Source organism: Panthera tigris, chromosome B1, assembly GCF_018350195.1.
Source record: "Panthera tigris isolate Pti1 chromosome B1, P.tigris_Pti1_mat1.1, whole genome shotgun sequence".
NCBI classification, from domain to species: domain Eukaryota; kingdom Metazoa; phylum Chordata; class Mammalia; order Carnivora; family Felidae; genus Panthera; species Panthera tigris.
Genome location: NC_056663.1, coordinates 37944907 through 37968959, shown reverse-complemented (window position 1 = coordinate 37968959; position 24053 = coordinate 37944907). Strand labels below are relative to the sequence as shown.

General features: G+C 39.5%; 1 protein-coding gene across 1 annotated transcript in view; it reads right to left on the bottom strand.

The window, feature by feature from the left end:
* Nucleotides 1-22595, bottom strand: part of LOC122237886 (ankyrin repeat domain-containing protein 26) — a 299470-nt gene extending 276875 nt beyond the window's left edge. Inside the window, exons 1-5 of the mRNA XM_042983310.1 lie at nucleotides 22545-22595; nucleotides 17580-17616; nucleotides 11933-12005; nucleotides 8967-9027; nucleotides 8652-8854 (exon numbers count right to left, since the gene is read on the bottom strand). Coding sequence (XP_042839244.1) covers nucleotides 8652-8854; nucleotide 8967 — 204 coding nt within the window. The 5' untranslated portion in view covers nucleotides 8968-9027; nucleotides 11933-12005; nucleotides 17580-17616; nucleotides 22545-22595. The remainder of the gene's footprint in view (nucleotides 1-8651; nucleotides 8855-8966; nucleotides 9028-11932; nucleotides 12006-17579; nucleotides 17617-22544) is intronic.
* Nucleotides 22596-24053: the final 1458 nt, after the last annotated feature.

Here is a 24053-nt window from a genome sequence, read left to right as displayed (position 1 = left end):
GATAGATGGGGTGTCGCCATGTCTCTCCCCATGACCAACATCGTGGGGCTTCAGGGAATGGACAGTGAGCCTCAGTGAAGGCAGGCCCATTACACCAAACCCTGACACTCTGTGCCTCGTAACTGCTTCTCTATAGGAGTGAGACTGACACTGATGGGACCAGATAGCCCCTGCTCTAGACCAGCACAGCCACCAGTCCCAGGCACCAAGAGACAACTCTCCTCCGGTTTTCTATCTTATTTGTTTGTTTGTTTGTTTGTTTGTTTGTTTTCGTTTGAGTTATTATTCTTTTGTCTTTCCTTTTCTTTTTTAATGTTTATTTCTTCATTTTGAGAGAGAGAGTGAGTGATCAAGCAGAAGAGATGCAGAGAGAGGGAGAGAGAGAGAATCTGAGCAGGATCCATGCTCTCACTGCAGAACCTGTTGGGGGTTTCGAACCCACCAACAGCGACAACATGACGTGAGCCAAATTCAAGAGTCAGACGCTTCACCTACTGAGCCACCCAGGCACCCATCTTTTCTTTCCTTTGCTTTCCCTTTCTTCTCTTTTCCCTTTTTTCTCTTTCTACTCTCCTCTTTCCCCTTCTCCCTTTGGAAACAGCCTAGTAGTCTCGAGTTGACGTGGGTCAAAGCTAATTATATATCTACATTTATCTCTATATCTTAATATATACCTATATATCTATACACAGATATATCTATAGATATAACAAGGACGGGAGAAGCAGCAGACAGAATCGGTGAAACAGAACATACAATTGTGGACAAAGATGAAGCAGAGAAAAGAAAGGAAGGAAATGACTAGATCACGAGGCATGTATAGAGACCTATGTGATTCGGTGAGATGAAATATTAGCCACATCCTAGGAGTCCCAGAAGAAGAAGAGTGAGAGAAAGGGGCAGAAGGTTTTTTTGAACAACTTATAGCTGAGAGCTTCCCTCATCTGGGGAAGGAAACGGGCATCCAAGTCCTGGCGGCACAGAGATTCCCTTCCAAATCAGCAAACCCAAGTCAACACCACGACATGCCATACCGAAACTGGAAAACTATAAAGATAAGGAGAGGATTCTGAAAGCAGCTAGGGACAAACGGGTCTTACTTGACAAGGGAAGACACATAAGGGTAGCAGCAGACCTATCCAAAGAAACTTGGCAGGGCAGAAGGGAGGGGTAGGAAATGGTCAATGTGCTGAATGGGAACATCTGCGGCAAAGAATCCCTTCCCAGGCAAGGCTGACATTTAGAATAGAAAGAGAGAGAAAGGCTTTCCCTGACAAACAAAACCTAATGGAGTTCATGACCACTAAACCAGCCCTACAGGAGGTCCTAAGGGGCGACTCTGTGAGTGGAAAGCAGCAGACACTGCAAAGGACCAGAGGCCTCACCAAAAGCATGAAACCTTCAGATAACACAAGGACACTAAATTCATATGTTTAACTAATCACTCTGAATATGAATGGACTCAATGCGCCAATCAAATGACACAGGGAATCAGAATGGGTAAAACACAAAACAAAACCAAACAACAAGATCCATCTATATGTTGTCAGCAAGACACTGATTTTAGACCCCAGGACACCTCCAGGTTCAAAGTGAAGGTATGGGGAACCACCTATCATGCTACTAGAAGTCAAAAGAAACCTGGAGTCGCCACACTTCCACCAGACAGACTAGATTTTAAACCAGAGGCTGTAGTAACAGATTCAGAAGGGCATTGGGTCATAATTAAGGGGTCTATCCATCAAGAGGAGCTAACAATTGCAAATGTTTATGCCCCCAAAGTGAAACGCCCACACATATGAATCGATTACTCACAAACATGATTAAATGTATACATACAAATACCATGATTGTAGACGACTTTAAGACTCCACTCATGGCAAAAGGCGGATCGTCAAGGCAGAAAATCAGTAAGGAAACACAGATCCAATGTGTCATTGGACCAGATGTATTCAGATATACATAGATATATATTGGCCTTAATATATACATTTATATACATGAGTATCAACACCGATATCTTGAGATCCTTTCATCCAACAGCAGTAGAAGCACATTCTTCTTAAGTGCACATAGAACATTCTCTAATATAGATCACATCCTGGGTCACAAACAGCCCTCCACAAATATAAAAGGATTGAGATCATACCATGCATATTTTCAGATCACAGCGCTCAGACACTTGGAATCAACCACAAGAACAAAAACCCGAAAGCCTCCAAATGCATGGACGTTACAGAACTTCATACTCAAGAAAGAATCGGTCCACCAGGCGATTAAGGAAGAAATTGAAAACCACATGGAAGCAAATGAAAATGAAAAAACGCAATCCAAACCCTTTAGGATGCAGCAAAGGTAGTCATTATAGGAAAATATATTGCAATTCAGGCCTATCTCCAGAAGCAACGATGGTCCCAAATACAGAAACTAACTTCACTCCTAAACGAACTAGAAACACAGCACAAAGACAGCCTAACGTCAGCAGAAGTAGGGAAACAAAAAAGAGTAGAGCAGAAAGAAATCCTATAGAATCCAAAAACAAGGTTGCAAACATCAATCAATCTAAGAGATGTGTTTTTTTAAATAAACAAAATTGATAACCCCCTAGCCACACTTCTCAAAAAGAAGAAAGACAGGCCCAAACAGATAAAATCACAAATGAAAGACGAGAGATCACAACCAACACCACAGAAATACAACAAGGATCCAAGGATACTATGAAAAAGTATATGCCAACAACCTGGACAAACTGGAAGACATGGACAAATTCCTAGACACCCACACACTACCAAAAGCCAAACGGGAAGAAATAGAAAACGTGATCAGACCCATAACCCGTGAAGACATTCAATTAGTTATTAAAAATCTCCCAACAAATAAGAGTCCTGGGCAGGATGGCATCCCAGGGGAATTCTACCAGACCTTTAAAGCAGAGTTAATTGTTCTTCTTCTCAAGCTGTTCCAAAAAAATAGAAACAGAAGGAAAGCTTCTGGACTCCTTCTATGAAACCAGCATTACGTTGATTTCCAAAACAGAGACCCCACTAAAAAGCAGAATGACAGGCCAATGTCCCTGATGAAAATGGATGCAAACCTTCTCAACAAGATACTAGCAAATGTAATGCAACAGTATATTAAGAGAATGATTTGCCAGGATCAAGTGCAATTCTTTCCTGGGCAGCAGGGCTGGTTCAATATTCACAAATCAATCAACATGGCACGTCCCATGTAGAGAAGAAAGGATAAGAACCATATGATCCTGTCAATAGATGCAGAAAAAGCATTTGACAAAATACAGCACCCTTTCTTAATACAACCCTCAAGAAAATCGGATAGAAGGAATAGACCTTCAAACCCTAAAAGCCACATATGAATGGCCCACAGCTAATAGCCTCCTCCATGGAGAAACACTGAGAGCTTTTCCCCTGAGATCAGGAACATGAAGGGATTTCTACTCTCACCACTGTTGCTTAACATAATGTTGGAAGTCCTAGACTCAGACATCACACAACAAAATGAAATAAAAGGCATCCAAGTTGGCAAAGAAGAGGACAAATTTTCATAGTTTGCAGATGACATGATACTCTATGTTGACATCCTGAAAGCCTCCACCAAAAAACTGCTAGAATGGATACATGCATTCAGCAAAGCTGCAGGATAAAAATCAATGCACCCAAATCGGTTGCATGTCTATACACCAATCATGAAGCATTAGAAAGAGATATCAAAGAATCGATTCCATTTACCACTGCACCAAAACATTAAACACCTAGCATTAAACATAACCAAAGAGGTAAAAGATCTGTATGCTGAAAACTATAGACAACTTATGAAAGAAACTGAAGAACACACAAAGAACCCGGAAAATATCCCATGCTCATAGACTGCAAGAACAAACATTGTTAAAATGTCAATACGACCCAAAGCAATCTGCACATTCAATGCAATCCCAAACAAAATAACAGCAGCATTCTTCACAGAACTAGAACAAACAATCCTAAACTTTGGAGAGAACCACAAAAGACCCAGACCAGAACAACCAAAGTAAGGTTGAAAAAGAAAACCAGAGTGGGGGAGTCATCACAATCCCGGACTTTAGACTGTACTACAAAGCTGGACCCCTCAAATGCATGGTATTAGCTCCAAACAAGCACAGAGGCCAATGGAATAGAATAGAGAACCCAGAAATGGGCCCACAGATGTGTGGCCAACTAAGCTCCAACAAAGCAGGAAAGAGTAGCCAATACAAAAAAGACAGTCTCTTTAGCTAATGGTGCTGGGAGAACTGGACAGCAACATGCACAAGAGTGAACCTGGACCACTTTCTTACACCTTACACAAACATAAACTCCAATTCATGAAAAAGGTAACCGTGAGACAGGAAACCATCAAAATCCTAGAGGAGAAAACAGGCAACCACCTCTCTGACCTCGGCTGCAGCAATTACTTACTTGACATGTCTCCAAAGGCAAGGGAAAATAAAAGCAAAAGTGAGTTTTGGGACCTCATCAAGATACAAAGCTGGGGGGTGCCTGGGTGGCTCAGTTGGTTAAGCGTCCGACTTCGGCTCAGGTCACGATCTCGCGGTCCGTGAGTTCGAGCCCCACGTTGGGCTCTGGGCTGATGGCTCAGAGCCTGGAGCCTGCTTCCAATTCTGTGTCTCCCTCTCTCTCTGCCTCTCCCCCGTTCATGCTCTGTCTCTCTCTGTCTCAAAAATAATAAAATAAACATTAAAAAAATTAAAAAAAAAGATACAAAGCTGGACACACTAAAGGCAACAATCAACAACTTTAAAGGCAACCAACGGAATGGGAGAAGATATGTATTTGCAAATGGCATATCACATAAAGGGTTAGGATAAAAAAGTCTATAAAGAACTTGCCAAACTCAACACCCCAAAACCAAGTAAGCGAAGAAAGGGGCAGAGGACGTGAATAGACAACTTTTCCAAAGAAGACATCCAGATGGCCAATGGACACATGCAAAGATGCTCAACATCATGCATCATCCAGGAAATACAAATCAAACCCCACTGGGATAACACCTCAATCAGTCAGAGTGTGGTGGTGAAATTCACACTTCTGGAAATAACAGATGTTGGCGAGGATGTGGCGAAATGGGAACCCTCTTGCACTGTTGGTGGCAATGCAAACGGGTGCAGCCACTCTGGAAAGCAGTGTGGAGGTTCCTCAAAAAAATTAAAAATAGAATTACCCTACAACCCAGGAACAGCACTATTAGGCATTTATCCAAAGGATACAGGAGTGCTGATTTGTAAGGGCACATGTACCCCAGAGTTGATAGCAGTTCTATCAACGATCGCCAAATTATGGAAAGAGCCCAAATGTCCATCAACTGATGAATGGCTAAAGAAGAGGTGGTGGTCTATCTACAATGGAATAATACGACTTGGCCATGAAAAAGAATGGAATCTTGCCATTTGCAACACTGTGGAAGCAACTGGAAGGTATGATGCCAAGTGAAATAAGTCAGTCAAGAGAAAGATATCGTATGTTTTCACTCATAAGTGGAATTTGAAAACTTCACACAAGATCATAGGGGAAGGGAAAGAATAAATAGTTACAAATACCTAGAGGGAGGCAAACCATATGACGCTCTTAAAAGACAGAGAACAAGCTGAGGGTTGATGGGGGTGGGGAGATAAGGGGGTGGAAAAAAGGGATGGTGGGCATTGAGGAGGGCACATGTTGGAATAAGCCCTGGGGTTATCCGGAAGTGATGAATTCCAGGAATCTACTCCCTAAGCCAAGACTACACTGTACACACTATATATTCCCTTATTGGACACTAAATTGTCAAATAATAAAAATAAAGAATAAATAAAGAATAATAATGAAAACAGGGGAGGGGTGCCTGGGTGGCTCAGTCAGTTAAGTCTCCGACTTTGGCTCACGTCATGAGCTCTTGGTTCATGACTTCAAGCCCCGCATCAGGCTCTCTGCTGTCAGCACAGAGCCTGCTTTGGTCCCTCTGTACGCCTCTCCCTACCCCTCCCCTTCTCCCTCACTTTCTCTCTCTCAAAAATAAACAAACACTAAAAATATTCTTAAGGAGTAAAAATAATACAATCACAAAAGCAGGGGAAAAAAAACATGAGATTCAAGATTTCAACTCTATATTTCAACAGTAGTTTTAAGGATGTAAAATATGCTTTTACTAATATACACAAATAGTCATTTCTGTAGTGAATAGCATTAAGAGTCATAAAAAGTTTTAACTGTGAAACACTAATTCAGGATTTTATAAGAATACTGCTTTTTAGTAATTAATCTTGGGACGCCTGGGTGGCTCAGTCAGTTGCACATCCAACTCTTAGTTTCAGCTCGAGTCATGATCCCAAGGCCGTGGGATCAAGCCCTGCATCAGGTCCACACGAAACATGGAGTCGGCTTGCGATTCATATTCTCCCTCACTCTCTCTCAAAAATCAACATTAAAAAAAATAGTAAAACGAATGAAAAAGTTAATCTTAAGGGACAAGATTTAAAGTATAGAAGAGAAATACAGGATTACAGAATTTTGAGCCATTTTCCAGCACTACCACGAGGTCTAAGAAAAATATAAAACCCGATTTTAAACTTCATATAGTTTTATTATTCCACTGGGAACAGCATATGAAGAGCTCTAATTTCCTATCTACACCATATAGGAAGGTGGTTAAAGACCCAAGAAGGAATCTAGCATTAAGCAACTAATATATTTATGATCATCCAATTTGAAGATTTTAAAGTCTTCAAATACATGTTTGATTATCAAGGAAGACTGAACATTCCCAGGAGGAAAGAAGAAAGGGACCAAAAAAAGAAAAAAAAAACAAACTCAGCAGTCTTTCTCAGTTTTAGACATGAAAGAATAATTTACATGCTAAGTTGAACAACTATGAATACTAAAGTTTCCCCTGAATAATATAAAATGTATCTTGGGGTGCTTGGGGGACTCAGTCGGCTAAGCATCCGACTTCAGCTCAGGTCACGATCTCATGGTTCCTGAGCTCGATCCCCGCATGTCAGGCTCTGTGCTGACAGCTCAGAGCCTGAAGCCTGCGTCAGATTCTGTGTCTCCCTCTCTCTCGGCCCTTCCCCCACTCATGCTCCATCTCTCTCAAAAATAAATCAATATTGTTTTAAAAATGTATCTATTGTCGGAAATATTCAAAAAAGTAAAAATCACCTCCTACAACGAATTTTGCATACCCTCTTGGCAACCTTTCATTCCTTATGATTCTGTCATGACAAAGAGTTCATATTAGACAAAAATTTATACATGTTGAGTTCATTCATTTGAAATGTGTGTATGTGTCTATTCTATGCAGATACTATTAAAACAAGAGTGGCACCTGGGTGGCTCAGCTGGTTAAGCGTCCAACTTGATTTGGGCTCAGGTTATTCAAGTTCTGTGTCGGGTTTGACACTGGCAGCACAGAGCCTGCTTAGGATTCTCTCTCTCTCTCTCTCTCTCTCTCTCTCTCTGCCTCTGTCTTACTCTTTCTCTCTCTCAAAATAAAGACTTGAAAACTCAAAATTAAAAAAAGATAATTCAGAATGCAGAAAACATATTTTATATATTTTTTTCTTTCAGAGTGTGGCAGCTTAAGTGGCACCTGGGTAGCTCAGGCAGTTAAGCATCTTGATTTGGGCTCAGGTCGTCATCTTGCAAACTGGTTTGTGAGTCTGAGCTATGCATCGAGCTCTGTGCTGACAATGAAGAACCTGTTTGGGATTCTCTCTGTCTCTCCCCTCTCTCCCTGTCCCTACCCTGCTTGCTCTCTTTCTCAAAATAAATAAAGAAGCTAAAAAACAAAAAACAAATTCAGTGTTGCAGCTTCAAATTTAGTTTTTCATTTCATGGATAAAGAACCTTATTTACATCACCAGAAATTTTATTTAATGAAAAGAATAAATGTTTATTTCCTCTCTTTCTACTCAAAAAGACCTAAAATATACCAAGATTATACCACACAATAGGTTACCTTAGAAACCCCAAGAAAGACAATAGCCAAAAAGTGAAAATTCGCAATCAACCTGGTATGGACTAAAACAGATTTCACTTTGCATTCCTTAGAAACACAGGTTTTGCTAAACTAAATCTAGGATATCACCTTTATTAAACTGAAATGTAAGGGCAAAAATTTCTTTCGGTTCTTCAAAGAAATCAGCTGTAAGTCATTCAGAAGAGTCTAAGTATTTTTTGGTTGTTACCTGGCTTTTTTTTTCTTAATTTGCACTGAAAATATTCCCTCCCACATTTTATAATTTAAAGAGCATCTTCTCTGCCTTAATCCCACTATTGCTGCTGTGATTTTATGATACTTTCTCTCAACTCTTCATACTTTAAGTTCAACTCGCCCTTCTAAAATGAATTCTTCCCCTTCACCCCCCTCCTCATCTTCATATGCATCGAGCTATTCTTTCCAGCTGCCTTCTCCTTCTTTGCTTCCATAAAGGCATACCCGAGATTTGTCTACTCCCACCAAACTTTCTAAATTTCAATCCTGTACCTTCCTCTCTGTTGTCATTACACTGATTTCTATTATGATCTTGAGGACTTCCATTTCTTCCTAAGATCCTTTTCATCATTATAAGGAGCAAGAGGATGGTACGGGTGGGGGCAGTATAAAACGAAACAACTTACATTTGCAAGACCAAGGACAGCTAACGTCTTGAGAGAAGGTTTCAGAAGAGATTTAGATGATGGTAAAACAGGAACAGGATCGCCATAAACTCTGACTGGTGGTTTGGAAAGAGTTTCAGCCATATCTTTATTTTCAGAATCAGGATTGCTGTCCTCAGATAAGGTTCCACCTTCTGGTTTCACAGTGCCACGTTTTGGTTTCACTTAGTAGAAAACAAAGTAAAGAGGACATGAAAATATCTGTAACTTCAAATTAGTGAATAACACAAGAATGGACAAGAATTAGTGAATAATACAAGTCTTCCAATAGCTTACTGTTTTTAATGAATTGCCAAGAAGAATGCAGTAGCTTTGCTATGCGTGATTTCGGGACATTCTAGAAAAGAATTAATAGCTTTAAGGATTACAAGAATCCAATTCGATAAAATCATTGTAATATTCACCATTACCAAATGAGCACCATTACACAAGGAACACAGGCTTTGGAATCATTCAAATGTAGATTCACATCTCAGTTATGCCGTTAACTATTTATTACCAGTCTCCATTTCCTTATGTGGTGAGGATTAAAAGAGATCTCATAAGTAGTCCCAAATGTTACTCGCCGTACCTGTAACTGATTAATATCGGGTAAATACTTTACCAAAGTAACCTCAGATAAACATTGAACCCTAGGTAATTGAAAGCATGTTGAAAAAACTAACACTAAGAAATTTAAATATGTTATCTTGTGAAGTGTTTGCATGATTTATACTGGCATGAACTATCTCTTGTAAGAGAAAATATACAAACTTACTCTTCAGTAGTATCTTATGTTGGTAAGTTGGAATTTCAAACAGTTTAAGTGGCTTATGTTTCTCAAAACACTAAATACAAATAAGACTATTTAAATGTAGCTCCTTCTGGGACTCCTGGGTGGCTCAGTCAGTTAAGTGACCCAGTTTTGATGTCAGCTCAGGTCATGAACTCACGGTTAGTGGGGTTCAAGCCACACATCGGGCTCTGTGCTGACAGCGTGGAACCTGCTTGAAATTCCCTCCTTCCCTCTCTGTCTGCGCCTCCCTACTAGCACTTGCTCATTCTCTCTCTCTCTCCCTCCCTTTCCAAGAGAAATACAAACACTACAAAAACATTTAGCTCAGCTCCTTCCAAGAAAGAGAAAAAAGAATAATAAACCTTGTGGGGCAATGAGTCATGGATGAAAACCACACACAGACAGAATTCCATAACCAATATGTTGACAATGGAGTTGACAGAAAGTGATGTACTAAAAGAACAGACACTAAAGAAATGTTTTCTGCAAGGAAATATTAGGGTAGGGGAAACCATTAAAAAAGAGCATGGTGGTGAGAACACATAGGTGGCTCAGTCAGCTCAGCGTCCAACTTCAGCTCATGAGTCATGATCTCACGGTTTGTGGGTTTGAGCCCCACATTGAGCTCTGTGTTCACAGCTCCGAGCCTGGAGCCTGCTTTGGATTCTGTGTCTCCCTCTGTCTCTGACCCTACCCCGCTTGCACTCTGTCTCTCTCGCGCGCTCCATAATAAATAAACTTAAAAACATCAAAAATATCTTTAAAAGCATGGGGGGAGAAGAGGAAAAAAGGAAAAAAAAAATGAGACATGACCAATCAATGAAGCATGAGCTTAAGACAAGGAAGAAAAGGAGAAATGTGAGCAAAATAAGGTAAGTGGAAACAACATACATTTTTCAACAGGTACATAAGTAGGACTGGGAATATACTATGAACAATAGTCTCTTTTAAACCTTTGAAAGATATATATATATATATATATATATATATATATATATATAACCTATACGTAAAACAGAGGCTTTGATTCACAGTATATCCCTAATAATACTGACTTTAATCACACTACAGTTACCGGGTTATAAGTACTGTAATAAATAATTTAATTTTTTTCACTATAAAATAAATTGTTCAATTCCTGGCATCTACCACTTAGTAAAAGCTATAAATTACTACTAGACTAACAAAAGAACAGAAAAAGAGAGGTTCCTAACACATCAACTTTCACTATGGAGAAAGAATTGGGAATGAGAATTCTAGGAAGAAATGGGAACCTTCAAAGGATGTATGTAATGGGACACAGATGGGGTAAGCAAACAAAGGCTGAGGACTTTTTCTCTGCAATTCTAAGCTCACAATGGGAGGATACTAAAAATATACTGTAACCTTCTTTCTTATGTAACTCCTGATTTCCTCAGTAGAATTCATTTGCGTTTATATGTATTAAACGCTAAAACGGAATGTAAACTGAAGCCTTACTTTTTAAATTCAAATATTTAATTGTGATATATCATGCGTATTTTGTTACTTTTCAAACTCCATTCTACGGAATTCCATTTCCCTACTCATTTATTCACATTGAAAAACCATGACATTGCTTCTTCCAAGCAAGACTTTATTCTAGGAGCTCCAGGAGTCAAACAAGTTTGTTTCCTAACCTCCAGTAGCTTATAATGATGTAGGGGTTTGAAATGAATATTTAAATAAATACCAGATGTCTGAAACTTTAAATTTTAGAATCTGACACAAGGACTAGGAGGAGATAGTTTTCAAAGCTACAGTATGAAAGATTTCTGAAATTAGAAATTTGACAACTTGGCTATGAAGAGCCTCTGCCCATAGAGCTACTCTTTTCAGCAAAATACGTATTCTTCGGGGAGATGCACAAATTTAACTTACTCTTCATGGAGTTATTTCAAAACTACAGGGGAACACTTTTGTAAGGTAAATGTTGAGAAATGATGTAAACATCTAAATTTCAACATTTTCTAATATGATTTTAGTCTAAATGTAGAACAAAGGATAGAGCCAAAGGAAAATCCTGTATCTCACCAAAATAAAACTTGCCCGGGGCGGGGGGCAACCTACAATAGATACTTGGACCCAATCGGGTTTCATTTAGGCATGAGTATTATCAGTCATGTTACTATCACAGTAAGAATCCTTATCCTTAACCAAATGTCACATTTCCTCCATTGTGGGAAAGCTTTTCCTAATATAATTTGACGGTCATTATATATTTTCCAGCCCATTCTTTTATCAGCCTCCACCTGTAGGATTTACCAAAGTACAACAAAACAAAACAAAACATTCAACGCGTCATGTATCTGTAAAGTGGTTTGTTCTTGCCAACTTTCCATGACACACATAAAATGATGATACACAGTCTCCTCTTAATTTTCAGAGTAAATAAGGGAGAAAACTAAATTCAGAGCAGGAAAGTGAGTTTCACAGGAGGGTACTTTACCTTGGTACCAAAATCTAAGTCTTGTCTAGCTGATGTAGACCATGAATCATCAAGACCAGGTTTGTCGGAAAGCCTTTAGAGCAAAAATATACAACAAAAACATGTTCATTTATTTTAAAAGAAAATTTAAAAAATTAAGTGAAAGGTCAGCTATCTGTGTATTAAACCACGTTTCTTGGTATAATTAAAAGTTGGCCTCTGGTTTTTTTCATTAAGTTTTATTATAATTCCAGTAATAATAGCATCCAGTGTTATATTAGTTTATTAATATAGTGATTCACCAACTCCATACTCACCCCATGCTCATCATGACAAGGGCACTCCTTCATCCCCATCACCTCTTTCAGCCCTCCCACCACTCACTTCCTCTCTGGCAACCATCTGTTTGTTCTCGGCAGTTAAGAGCCTATTTCTTGGTTTGTCTCTCCTTCTTTTTCTCCTTTGCTCATTTGTTGTTTCTTAAGTGCTACATGAGTAAAATCATATAGTATTTGTCTTTCCCTGACTTTCCTTAACATACTGCTCTCAGGCTCCATCCAGGTCATTGTAAATGGCAAGATTTCATTGTTTTATGGTTGAGTAATATTCCAGGGTGTGTGTGTTTGTGTGTGTGTGTGTGTGTGTGTGTGTGTATGAAAAACATATAAACACACAGATACATACATATAGAACTTCTCCATTCACTCAATTGTCAATGGACGTTTGCGCTGGCTATTAGAAATAATGCTGCAATAAACACAGGGGTGCGTGTGTCCCATGGAATTCGTGTTTTTTGTATTTTTTTTGGTTAGTATCCAATAGTGCAATAACTGGATCATAGGAGAGTTCTCTTTTTAATTTTTTGAGGAATCTCCATACTGTTTTCCAGAGGGGCCGCACCCATTTGCATTTCCACCAACAGTGCAAGAGGTTTCCTTTGTCTCCACATCCTCGCAAACACTTGCTTCTTGTGTCTTGGAGTTTAACGATTCTGACATGTGTGACATGGTATCTCGTTGTAGTTTTGGGGAGCCTTTTTTCATGTGTCTGTTGACCATCTGTATATTGTCTTTGGAAAAATGTCTGGTTATGTCTTCTGCTCATTTTTAAACTGGGCTTTTTTGGAGGGGAGGATGTTTACTCATATCAATTTTTTATACTTTGTGGATACTAACCCTTTACTGGATTTGCAAAATGTTTGCAAATATGTTCTCCCATCCCAGAGGATGCCTTTTAGTTTTGACGTTTTCCTTCACTGTGCAAAAGCTTTATAGGTTCATGTAGTCCCCATAGTTTCTTCTTGCTTTATTTCCCTTGGCTCAGGAGACATAACTAGTAAAATGTTGCTACAGCCAGAGTCAGAGAAATGACAGCCTGTACTCTCTTCAAGGATTTTTTATGGTTTAAGGTCTCACACTTAGGTCTTTAATTCATTTTGAGATTATTTGTGTGTATGGTACAGAAATTGGCCCAGTTTCATTCTTTGGAATGTGACTTGTCTGGTTTACCCAACACCATTTGGTGAAGAGACTGCCTTTTCCCCACTGGATAGTCTTTCCTGTTTGTGGAAGATGAACTGACCATACAGTGGTGGATTTGTTTCTGGGTTTCGGTTCTATTCTACTGAGCTATGAGGCTATTTTGTATGCCAGTACTCACCATACTGTTTGGATTACTACAGCTTTGGAAGAAAACTTGAAATCTGAGACTGCGATACCTCCAGTTTTCCTCTTTTGCAATACTGCTTTGGCCATTCAAGTTTTTGTGGTTCTATACAACGTTTAGGATTGTTTATCTAGCTCTGTGACAAATGCTGTTGGTATGTTGACAGGGATTGCATGACATCTGTAGATGCTTTTGGGTAGTGTAGACACTTTAAAAATATGTATTCTTCCCATCTGTGAGCATCGGATGTCTTTCTCTTTCCGTCACCTTCAATTTCTTTCATCAGTGTTTTACGGTTTCTAGAATACAGGTCTTTCACAATTTGGACCCTGTTTTAAAAAAACTTTCAGTTCTCTATTTTGACTCCACCTCTGCTAACCTGTGAAATCTCCAGGAAAGACCCAGTCTGAGTTTCCATAACCAAATGTGACAGGCAGGGAATGCTCTGACACGGTTGAAAATTAAATGTATAAACGTTACTACAATGACTTCTCACCTCACATCTGTCAGAATGGCTCAGTTTCAACACACAGGAAACAACAAGGGTGCTCAGGATGTGGAGAAAAAACAACCCTTGTGCACCGGTCATGGGATGTAAATTGGTATCACCACAGTGAAAGCCAGTATGGAGGGGCCTCAACAAATTAAAAACACAAATACCATAGGATCCAGTGATTCCACTACTGGGTATTTATTTACCCAAGGGAAATGGAAATACTAATTCAAAAAAGATATATGCACCCCTATCTTTATTATAGCATTATTTACAATAGACAAGATATGGAAGCAACCCAAGTGTCCACCAATACATGAACAGACCAAGCACACACACACACACACACACACACACACACACGCACACACTCACACAATGAAATATTACGCAGCTATAAAACAGAATGAGATCTGCAACATCATGGATATACCTAGATGGTATGAGGCTAAGTGAAATAAGTCAGACAGAGAAAGACAAATCCTATATGATTTCACTTCTGTGTAGAATGTAAAAAGGGGAATAAATGAACAAACAGAGCAAAAGCAGAAACAGCCCCATAAAAACAGAGAATTGACTCTTTCCAGAAGGGAGGGGAGGTGGGGGGATGGACAAAATGGGGGAAGGGGAGAGGGAAGTTCAGTGTTCCAGTTATAGAATGAATAAATCACAAGGCTCAAAGGTACAGCATAGGGAATCTAGTCAGTGGTATCGTAATAGCATCATACTTTACCAGATGGGTGTTACACTTATGGTGAACATGGTGGACCATCCAGAGTTGTTGCATCACATATTACATTGTGTGTGAGGTAGACCTCCGTTTAACTAAATATATCAAAGTTTGGGTTTCGAGGTTATGAGTGGTCGTACTAACTAGAGATTAAAAGATTAAAAGTTCCCAAGGCCAACTTTGTTACCACTCTGGTCTTGCCTTATTTAGGTCCATAATATCTAGCAAGACCTTCCAAGCCTTCAGGGGCATTCAGCTACCCAAGGAGAGAGACTGCGATCAAATGGTCCCGGTAGTTGTGCCTCTATTTCTCTATACGCTGCCTGAATATTTTCTTCCCTATGAGCTCCCACTCCTACATCACTCTTCGGCACAGTTCTGTGGCATTCCCCAACCTTTCAATCTGTAGCCTATGAAGCCATACACTCCTACAACAAGGATGGGCTCCAATGACCGAGGGTAGGGACCATGTCCTGCTCCTGGAGAACAAGCGAATTGGGAGTCTCACTCATCCACACAGTCACCTCAACATAGGCATGTTATCACCGATCCAGATGAAGCTCCCTTACTGATTTCACAAGTCAGTCCTACCCCTGCACAGCCCTACAAGTACATGGGAAGGGCATCACAGATTTAGGAAAAGAGGTGGAGTGAGGAGACAGCTTGCCTTGGGCCATACATCTCTGATGTTCAGAATCTCCACCCCCCACCCCCAATTCCTTGAGAGGATCTAAGCTATCCTCCCTCAGTTGGGGTGGAAGTAAGGGATATAATATTTCTATTTGCTGTAAAAATACTCTTCCCTGCAGCTCAAATGATTTTTAATCTCTCTCATCAGAAAATCTGAGGTATGCTCGCACCTTCAATGAAACCAACACACACAAAAGCAGAAACCTGGTCACGACCCTCTTGAACTCTCTATTTGAATATGCCTTTCTATTAAATTTTTTTTTAATGTTTATTTATTTTTGAGACAGAGAGAGACAGAGCATGAATGGGGGAGGGGCAGAGAGAGAGGGAGACACAGAATCGGAAGCAGGCTCCAGGCTCTGAGCCGTCAGCCCAGAGCCTGACGCGGGGCTCGAACTCATGAACCGTGAGATCGTGACCTGAGCTGAAGTCGGACGCTCAACCGACTGAGCCACCCAGGTGCCCCTGAATATGCCTTTCTAAACAACTCCCCTATTCCTGGGTCCTTCATTCCTGTCATTCTCCTTTATCTCACTTGGCATAATCCCCCATATTCTGACATCTTTCCTAACACTCTTGTTTCTATCCAACTCAGTGTTGTTCTTCTTGAAACCTGGTCTCCTCTGCTAATTCGATTCTTACCCTCCTTCATTGTATTCATTAGACCCACTCCCCAGATTTCTATTATTAAAATATTTGTCTGCAAGATGAAGACAAAAAACAAAGAAAGAAATGAAAGAAAGAAAGAAGGAAAAGAACCCAAATTTAAGTCTCATTTCTGTGACTTATCATATCCAACTAGGTCACTTCAATCTCTTTTGAGTTTCAAACTGTCCATGTAAGCAACCATTGGGAAAGGAGGTTAAACAGAGGTTGAATTACTAGAGGGTATTTTGATGAATTAATATCTGAGGTTCCCTAATTCTTGAGACTCTAAGTAGTTTTGATTTGGCCTCTGGAAAAATGGAGAGTCCTTAGCTGGCAGAAGAGGAAATATTAATGGAAAAATAAAGAAATACCAAGAAACCCAGAGAAGAAAGTAAAAAGGCAAAAACACAGTACAGAAACGTCATAGGGAAAAAATCTCCAAAAAAGAAATAGCTTCCTAGAACTAGTCAAGGGTACTAGTCCAAAGGGAAACCAGACTGGGAACCTAGGCAACAGAGAATCCTTGAAATATCCTAGCAATATCCTTGAGATAGAGACTGAATTTAATTAACGTAACATGGTCTACAACTAAATACCCTTCCCTTACAGAAAACTCATTTGTGTCAAGAAGAAGGGATATCACCACATCTAAGGAGCTGCCTGACGACATCTTGTTTATTATGTAAAAGCTGTGACACCATGGCCATAGCTGACATCCATCCTAAAATCTCGGATGGTAAAAACAAGGGACTAGTTTCCACTGCACTAATGACTTTTGTTAGCACTAGTGGTCAAATACATAAGGGCAAATGCTTGCACTAATCTGGTTTCTTAAGAAAACCCTAAATTAGAGTTCCGACATGATTAGCTTTGACATTCTGAGTTGATCTGCCCTAGGATCTGTATCTTCATCTCAGTGCTGCTGAGGAACCAGAGAATGGATGTGGAAGCTAAACAGGCTGATGGGCAAAGCCCCTTAGCTACCCATTAACTATGGAATCATGGTCGACTCATCAACCTCCCTGAACCACAGTTGCCAAACTAATAAAAAGTAGGCTACAGCAACACAGCTATTTTGCAAAGCTATGCAATGCTATATAACTTAACAGATGTTATGCATAGGAAATATTGTCTTGTACAGGGTAGACACTCAACAACTGCTTTTGTTCTCTGCGTTCCCTTAGGAAACACATAATTTTCAGTTCATTCATTTCACTTCCTTTCCTTTCATTTTCCATTTCATTTCATTTCATTCCTTTATACTTTGAGAGTGAGTGCACACAGAAATCGGGAAAGATATCCCAAGGAGGCTGTCAGCGAAAAACCTGACATGGGGCTTGATCTCACAAACCTGAGTTGAAATCAAGAGTCACACCCTTAACCGACTGAGCCACACGGGTGCCCCAACGAATGTCATTTTTACAAATCCATAAAAATCCTACCTGGTTATAGAGTCTTCCTCAGCATTCTTATCTGCTCCTAAAGAAGAAAGCAAAATACATGTTAAATCAGCAATCGAAAAATAGAGGAAATTACAAGTGCACAGCTTATGATTTGTTAAAAAGTATTGCTTTGGGACCACACCTGGAAACCACACTACACTGAATGGTAATTATACCATTCGTAGGCTTAAAGCACTAAGAAATCTTACTTTCTCCTCTATGTTGACCAAAAGCAAGAATGGGTTTTATCAAAATTTGACACCTACAGGTGAACTTATGTTTACAATGGCCATCACTGACCGACTCTATGACACTAGAGGAAAATGGTGTCGTTAGGAGAATGATTATCACAAGCTGACAATGTCAAACTGAAACTAGCATGATTTTTCTGGACTTCCACTGCTATAGAAGTTAAAAGAGAGGTTTTTTTTTTTTTTGTTTTTTTTTGTTTTTTTTTTTCTGTAACACAGCAGAACTTCCCCAGCCGTTTAGTAGAGACTGTTCAGTTTTAGGATGAAACAACACCTCACAAATGTGCTCCATAGCTATTGTACTTTGAATCATGGCCAAACCATAGCAAACAGACTCTCCCTGGCCTTATTTCCAATGACAAGGTAAGTAGGAAGGATGTGGCATTCCAATTTGATAAAGTTCTAACTTCTCGAGACTGTCTCCTTCCATTGCTAGAGATCTAGACCCAATGAACATCACAGAGGATGATCCCAATGTTAGTGCTATGCAGTGGCTCATGATGTCATTTTTCTCAACCCTCCCCATTAGGTGACACACATCTAGAAAAATCATGCTTTTATTCATGGAAGGCATATGTCATCAGATCCTCTACTGATGAACAACAAAACAAAACAAAATGCAAAGAATATCTTGAATGCCTACATTCAATTAGTGGGGAATTTTAATGTTCTAAACATTCAACGATATCCACTGTATGATTGTTACTATATGACACTCTTTAAAGAGCAAGACTATGGGGTAAGGGTTGGGGTGAATGTAGGGAAAAAGGGGCACACCTCCGAGGACTATTTTTTAAATTTTTTTAACGTTTATTTATTTTAGAGACAGAATATGAATGGGGGGAGGGTCAGAGAGAGAGGGAGACACATAATCGGAAGCAGGCTCCAGGCTCCGATCTGTCATTCCAGAGCCTGTCACGGGGCTCGAACTCGGGAACCACGAGATCATGACTTGAGCCAAAGTCGGACACTTAACCAACTGAGCCACCCAAGCGCCCAAGCACAGAGGACTTTTAAGGCAGTGAAACTCTTTCACACGATACCACAAAGGTGGATTCACATCATTACACATTTGTTAAAAACTCATAGAATGTATAACACCAAGGCTGAACACTAATGCAAATTAGAGACTTGGCCTCCAAATGAAGAGTTCATGTCCATATAAAATGCACTCTTGTCAGGGTGCCTCAGTGGCCCAATTGTTTCAGCGTCCATGTCTGGATCTGAGATCAGGTCATGATCTCACAGTTCATGGGATCAAGGCCTGCATCAGGCTCTGTGCTGACAGCACAGGATTCTTTCTCCCTTCTCCCTCTGCCCCTTGGCTGCTCACACGCATGCATGCTCTCTCACTCAAAACTAAACAAAGGAACTGAAAAATAATTACTACTAAAAATGGACCACTGTCGTGCAAGATGTTAACAACAGGGGAGGCTAGGCGTGTATGGGTGCATGGTATGGTATATGGAGACTCTCTGTACTTTCTATTATATTTTTCTGTTTACTTAAAACTGCTGAAAAAATAAGGCTCATTAAATGTAAAAAACAATCAAACAAAGTACAACAACCAAACACGGTATCCATTGAAGCTTCTCTTAGCATATATTAACCATGATACAGTCACCTTGAACATTAAGATAGAGATCAAAGTAACACAATAGGGGTACTGTCTCCCATATGGAAGTATATGAAAATACATAAAGCAAAATACAAAAATACAAGTTATTTTTGTATACTTAGGCAACAAAACAATTGATGAATATGACCAAATATAACTATAAACAGGGATTCAGCACTATATGAGTCAAACCTGGGTTTTCCATATAATTGAGATTTTATTCTAATTTTAAATCAAAAATCATTATGCTGATCGTATCTAAGAATCATAATGAAAGCTTAATCACATAAAAAAAGATGATAATGACCTAATATTGCCCTAGTCTTTTTTGTACAAATACCTACTTCATATGGATGATGAAACTGAAACCAGTACCATGTTAACCATCATTTCACTTGCTATTAAAATAAAAATTTAAGACACCACCAAAAATGAATTGAGGGCTGTAATCTCTATGCAGAAAAGGTTTCAACCAGCAGGCCGAAGATGGCTACCCTCAGAATATCCTACTTGAATGACTGGCCCTTGGTTGTTCCCTGGGATCTTGGATTTAAGGAAGGTTTCCACCATTCCCTAGCTCGGTAATAGAAGCTCACTGTGCCTAAGTGTTGGTAAAATCAGTGTGCTTAAGGCCATACACTTGATTTCTTTTTGGAAACCTGGAATTTTGGGACATGCTAAGGAGAAGATGCCTATGTGATTAGCATTTGATGAAAACCTCGGGCACTGAGTATCCATAAGCCTCGTACTGGCAGACAACATTTCACTTGTGCTGTTCTAATTTGATGCTGGAGGAATTAAGCACATCCTGATAACTCCATAAAGATAGGATTCCTGGAAGCCTGTGCTTGGTCTACTCTGGACTTCACCCATGCACCTTTTGTCTGTGCTGATTGGCCTTTCTAGCCTGTCGCCATAACAAACCATAGGCAACAACTATATGCTGAGTTCTGTGAGCTCTTCCAGTGAATAATAAAATCTGGGTGTCGTTGGGGTGCCTCTATCACAACTGCATTATATGAAATTTTATTATTTGGGTTGATGTCATACACGTGGTTACAGTCAGAAGGTTATGTCACAGAATACCTTTCCTGGAATCTCTTTTTCTTGGTATTTGCCCGGAAAATTCCTACATTCCTATATATCCATTTGAAGAAAGGTTTAAAAGGAATAGATGAAATCATGATGTCACAAAGTGTGAAACAATCAACAATCCTATTTTACTCAGAAAAAAAAAAAGAGAGAGAATCCTGGTGGTTGCCACTATGTTCTACCATACACAAGTTCCTCTCAAATATGAAAAATCAGTTAATTTTTCCAACTAACTAGGACTTAGTTCATTTTTCTGGCAGATAGGAATGAAAAGAAGTAACAGGGATTGTTCTAGAAAAAACAGAACTATCAGACCCAGTATAAAAACATACTACTGATTATAGTTTTTTGTTTCTTTCCTTTCCTTAATTTCTTAGAAAATTAAAAATATACTTCACCTATTAAAGGCAGTCATTGCCAAAATAATCAAAAAGTCATAATTACTGTGTCCTCATTCCTGCTGCTGCTCTCCTCTGTTCATCTGATAAAGTCCTACACACTTTTCATGTCCAATTTACATGCTGGCACACAACCTGGAAACTTCTGAATCTTCTGAGAGTTCTCTCTCACCCCTTAACTTTTCATATTCAGGAATCACAGATTCGTATTAACTATACTGTTTCGGTCTCTGCTTTCTTTTCCCTGCCATTGCCCTAGTCAAACATGAATTCTTAACTGATAATTTTCGCAGGGAAAAAAAAACACACAAAATATTATTATTTCTTAAATGAATAAAAAAATAAGCAAAACAAATGATAAAGACACAAGGCCCTGAAAAAAAAATTAATGGAATAAATTGAACCCCTGACGTTTTCAAACTACACAGCTGAAAGTTTCACAATGGACTAATACCAGGCTAAGAAAACAAGAGCTTCCTTTGCCTCCCAGTCTCTTTATGTGGTTTCCTATAACCTATCCTTCATATGAGGGTTCAGCAAGCTACGGCCACTGGTCAAATCCAACCTGCCATCTGGTTCTGTAAATAATGTTTTATTGGGGCATAGCCCCATGTCTTCACTTACATATTGCTATGGCTGCTTTCACAAGGGCAGAGCTGAGAAACCACATCACCTAAATTATTCACTGGCTCTTTAGGAAAAAGGCTTGGTGATCTGTATTTTATGCCATAACCAGAGTGTCCTAACTCAAATCTAATCTTAGTAGTCTTCTGCTTCAAATTCTCCAAAATCCCTGCATCAAATACTGCTGGCTCCCTCCCTAAGAGCCATTCCATATTCTTCATTCTTGCTAGAGAATCACAACTTTATTTGGATATTTATTGTCTCCATACACAGAGAAGGTGGCCTCACCCTGGCTTCAAAAAGAGAAAGGATTATTCCAAGCTAATCACAGTACCTGATTTACCAGGGACCAGTTTAGGAATGAGTATGTGACATAACCTAGTCTTTAAAATGTTAGAGGAAGTCTACTGCAAGTCTCTTCCTAGTGAAAAGAAACACCTAAAGAAAAGCAGTCCTTCCCACCCACTGGATGTTGCCATGTGAGAATATGATACCTGGAGCTGTTGCTAATTAGCCACCCCGGAAAGGAGAAATAAAAATACCAGCAACTCCAAAACTGAACAAGAGATGACTGGGATCCTGATGACATCACTGAACCATCAAAACATTTCTGGTTCTTACTGGTTTAGTCACTGTTAGAAGTCACCTATTATTTGCCGCTAAAAAGCATTCTACAGAAGAAATTTCCCAAGGCATATCGGGTAAGATCTACTCCTTTCTATAGCACTAACAAACTTCCATAAGCTTGTCTTACCTAGGTATTCACCTCATTCCAAACCATTCCCATAGCACACGTTTTCTACCAGCAAAACCCAACTGCTCATAAATCCTGCTAAGTTCACTCGTACACCTTCGCCTCTGCACTGCTGTGTACTCCGCCAAACACGTAATCGTGATAGTTTACAAACATTGTCAAACATACAAATGTTGGTCCTTCTGCCTCTCTACCTGGCAAACTGAACTCTTAACTCTGCATGCTTACCATAGATTCTACCCAGTCCTTGAAAACTCGGATTCCTCACCAGGAACTTACGGTAACTGGAACAAATGTCAATACAAAATAACAATGATAATTATAAGCACTACGAGACTCTGGCACCCAGTAAGCACTAAATAGAGTAAATAACACAAACGGCAGTGGTAACAACAAAGTCCTGGGGTGCAGAGACTGGTTTTTGAATGTTTGTATTCTACAACAACAGGATAACACTTAGTAGCTAACAGGCACTTAAGAGTTACTTGTGAAGTGAACAAATGGACATGAATAAAAATGATTCCTTTGAAAATTATTTTTTAAAAACCACAGAAACTTTTCTGTTTCAAAAACCGCAGGGACAGCTCTATTCTGTTATGAGCACCTTAATGATCAAAAGGCTGTCTGTTCTACCTTTACCTTTCTTGTAACTTCCAAAACTAACCTACAGAAGTCCTTTGGTAACAGTCTACCAAGTTAAAGCTTTCTTCTTACTTTTCAGATTGTACAGTGCACTGGGTCCCACAACTAGGGAGAAACAGTAGCATTTTGTGTGTGTGTGTGTGATTGTGAAACATCTTTGTGCTGTTATTATAATTTCTGGAGCCCAAGTTGCCCTATTTGAATACTTGTGAAGATAAAATTTTGACTAATGGCAACAGAGTATCTTATTCTAACAAAATTACAGTGTCGTGACAATTCTCCAACAAACAGAAGAAAACATTGTTCTAATGAAGTCAACATATCTCATTCTGGATTTGTTGTTGTTGTTGTTTTTAAATGTTTATTTTTTTTTGAGAGATACAGAGCATGCATGTACAGGGGAGGGGCAGAGAGAGAAGAAAAAGGGAAAATGCCACACAGGCTCTGAGCTGTCAGCAAAGAGCCCAACAGAGAAGTCTGACACAGGACTCCAACTCACCAACTGTGAGATGATGATGACCTGAGCTGAAATCAAGAGTTGGACACTTAACTGACACAGCCACCCAAGCGTTCCTCTCATTCTGTCTTGATTTATGAGGAGTGAAGATGATAATGGTGAGACCTTGTTGAGACAATATGTGAAATAACCTATGCCTCTCAACAAGGCAGTGCTTTTCTTCGGTACTCCTGGAAGCTATCTATAAAAAAACAATCTCCTTGGGAGTGCTGCACACTAGCTAAGATTTTCAGTTCTTATTATTTGCCATTTGTTTATGGTACCAGGAAAGTACTGTAGAATTCCCAGTTTTAGGGCTGGTTCATTTTTTAATGAGACAAATCGCTAGGTAACAATATTTTCTAAATATAATCCATTTGTAAACATTTTATAAAAGATCCATTTTTATAACAAGTGCAATTTGTTATAATATGTTTATGGAGGAAACATAAAACATGCTAACTTAAAAATCTTTTTTTCCTCTGGGCACCTGGATGGCTCAGTTGGTGAAGCATCTGACCTTGGCTCAGGTCATGATCTCGCAGCTCACGAGTTCGCGCCCCACATTGGGGCTCTCTGCTCTCAGTGGTGGAGCCTGC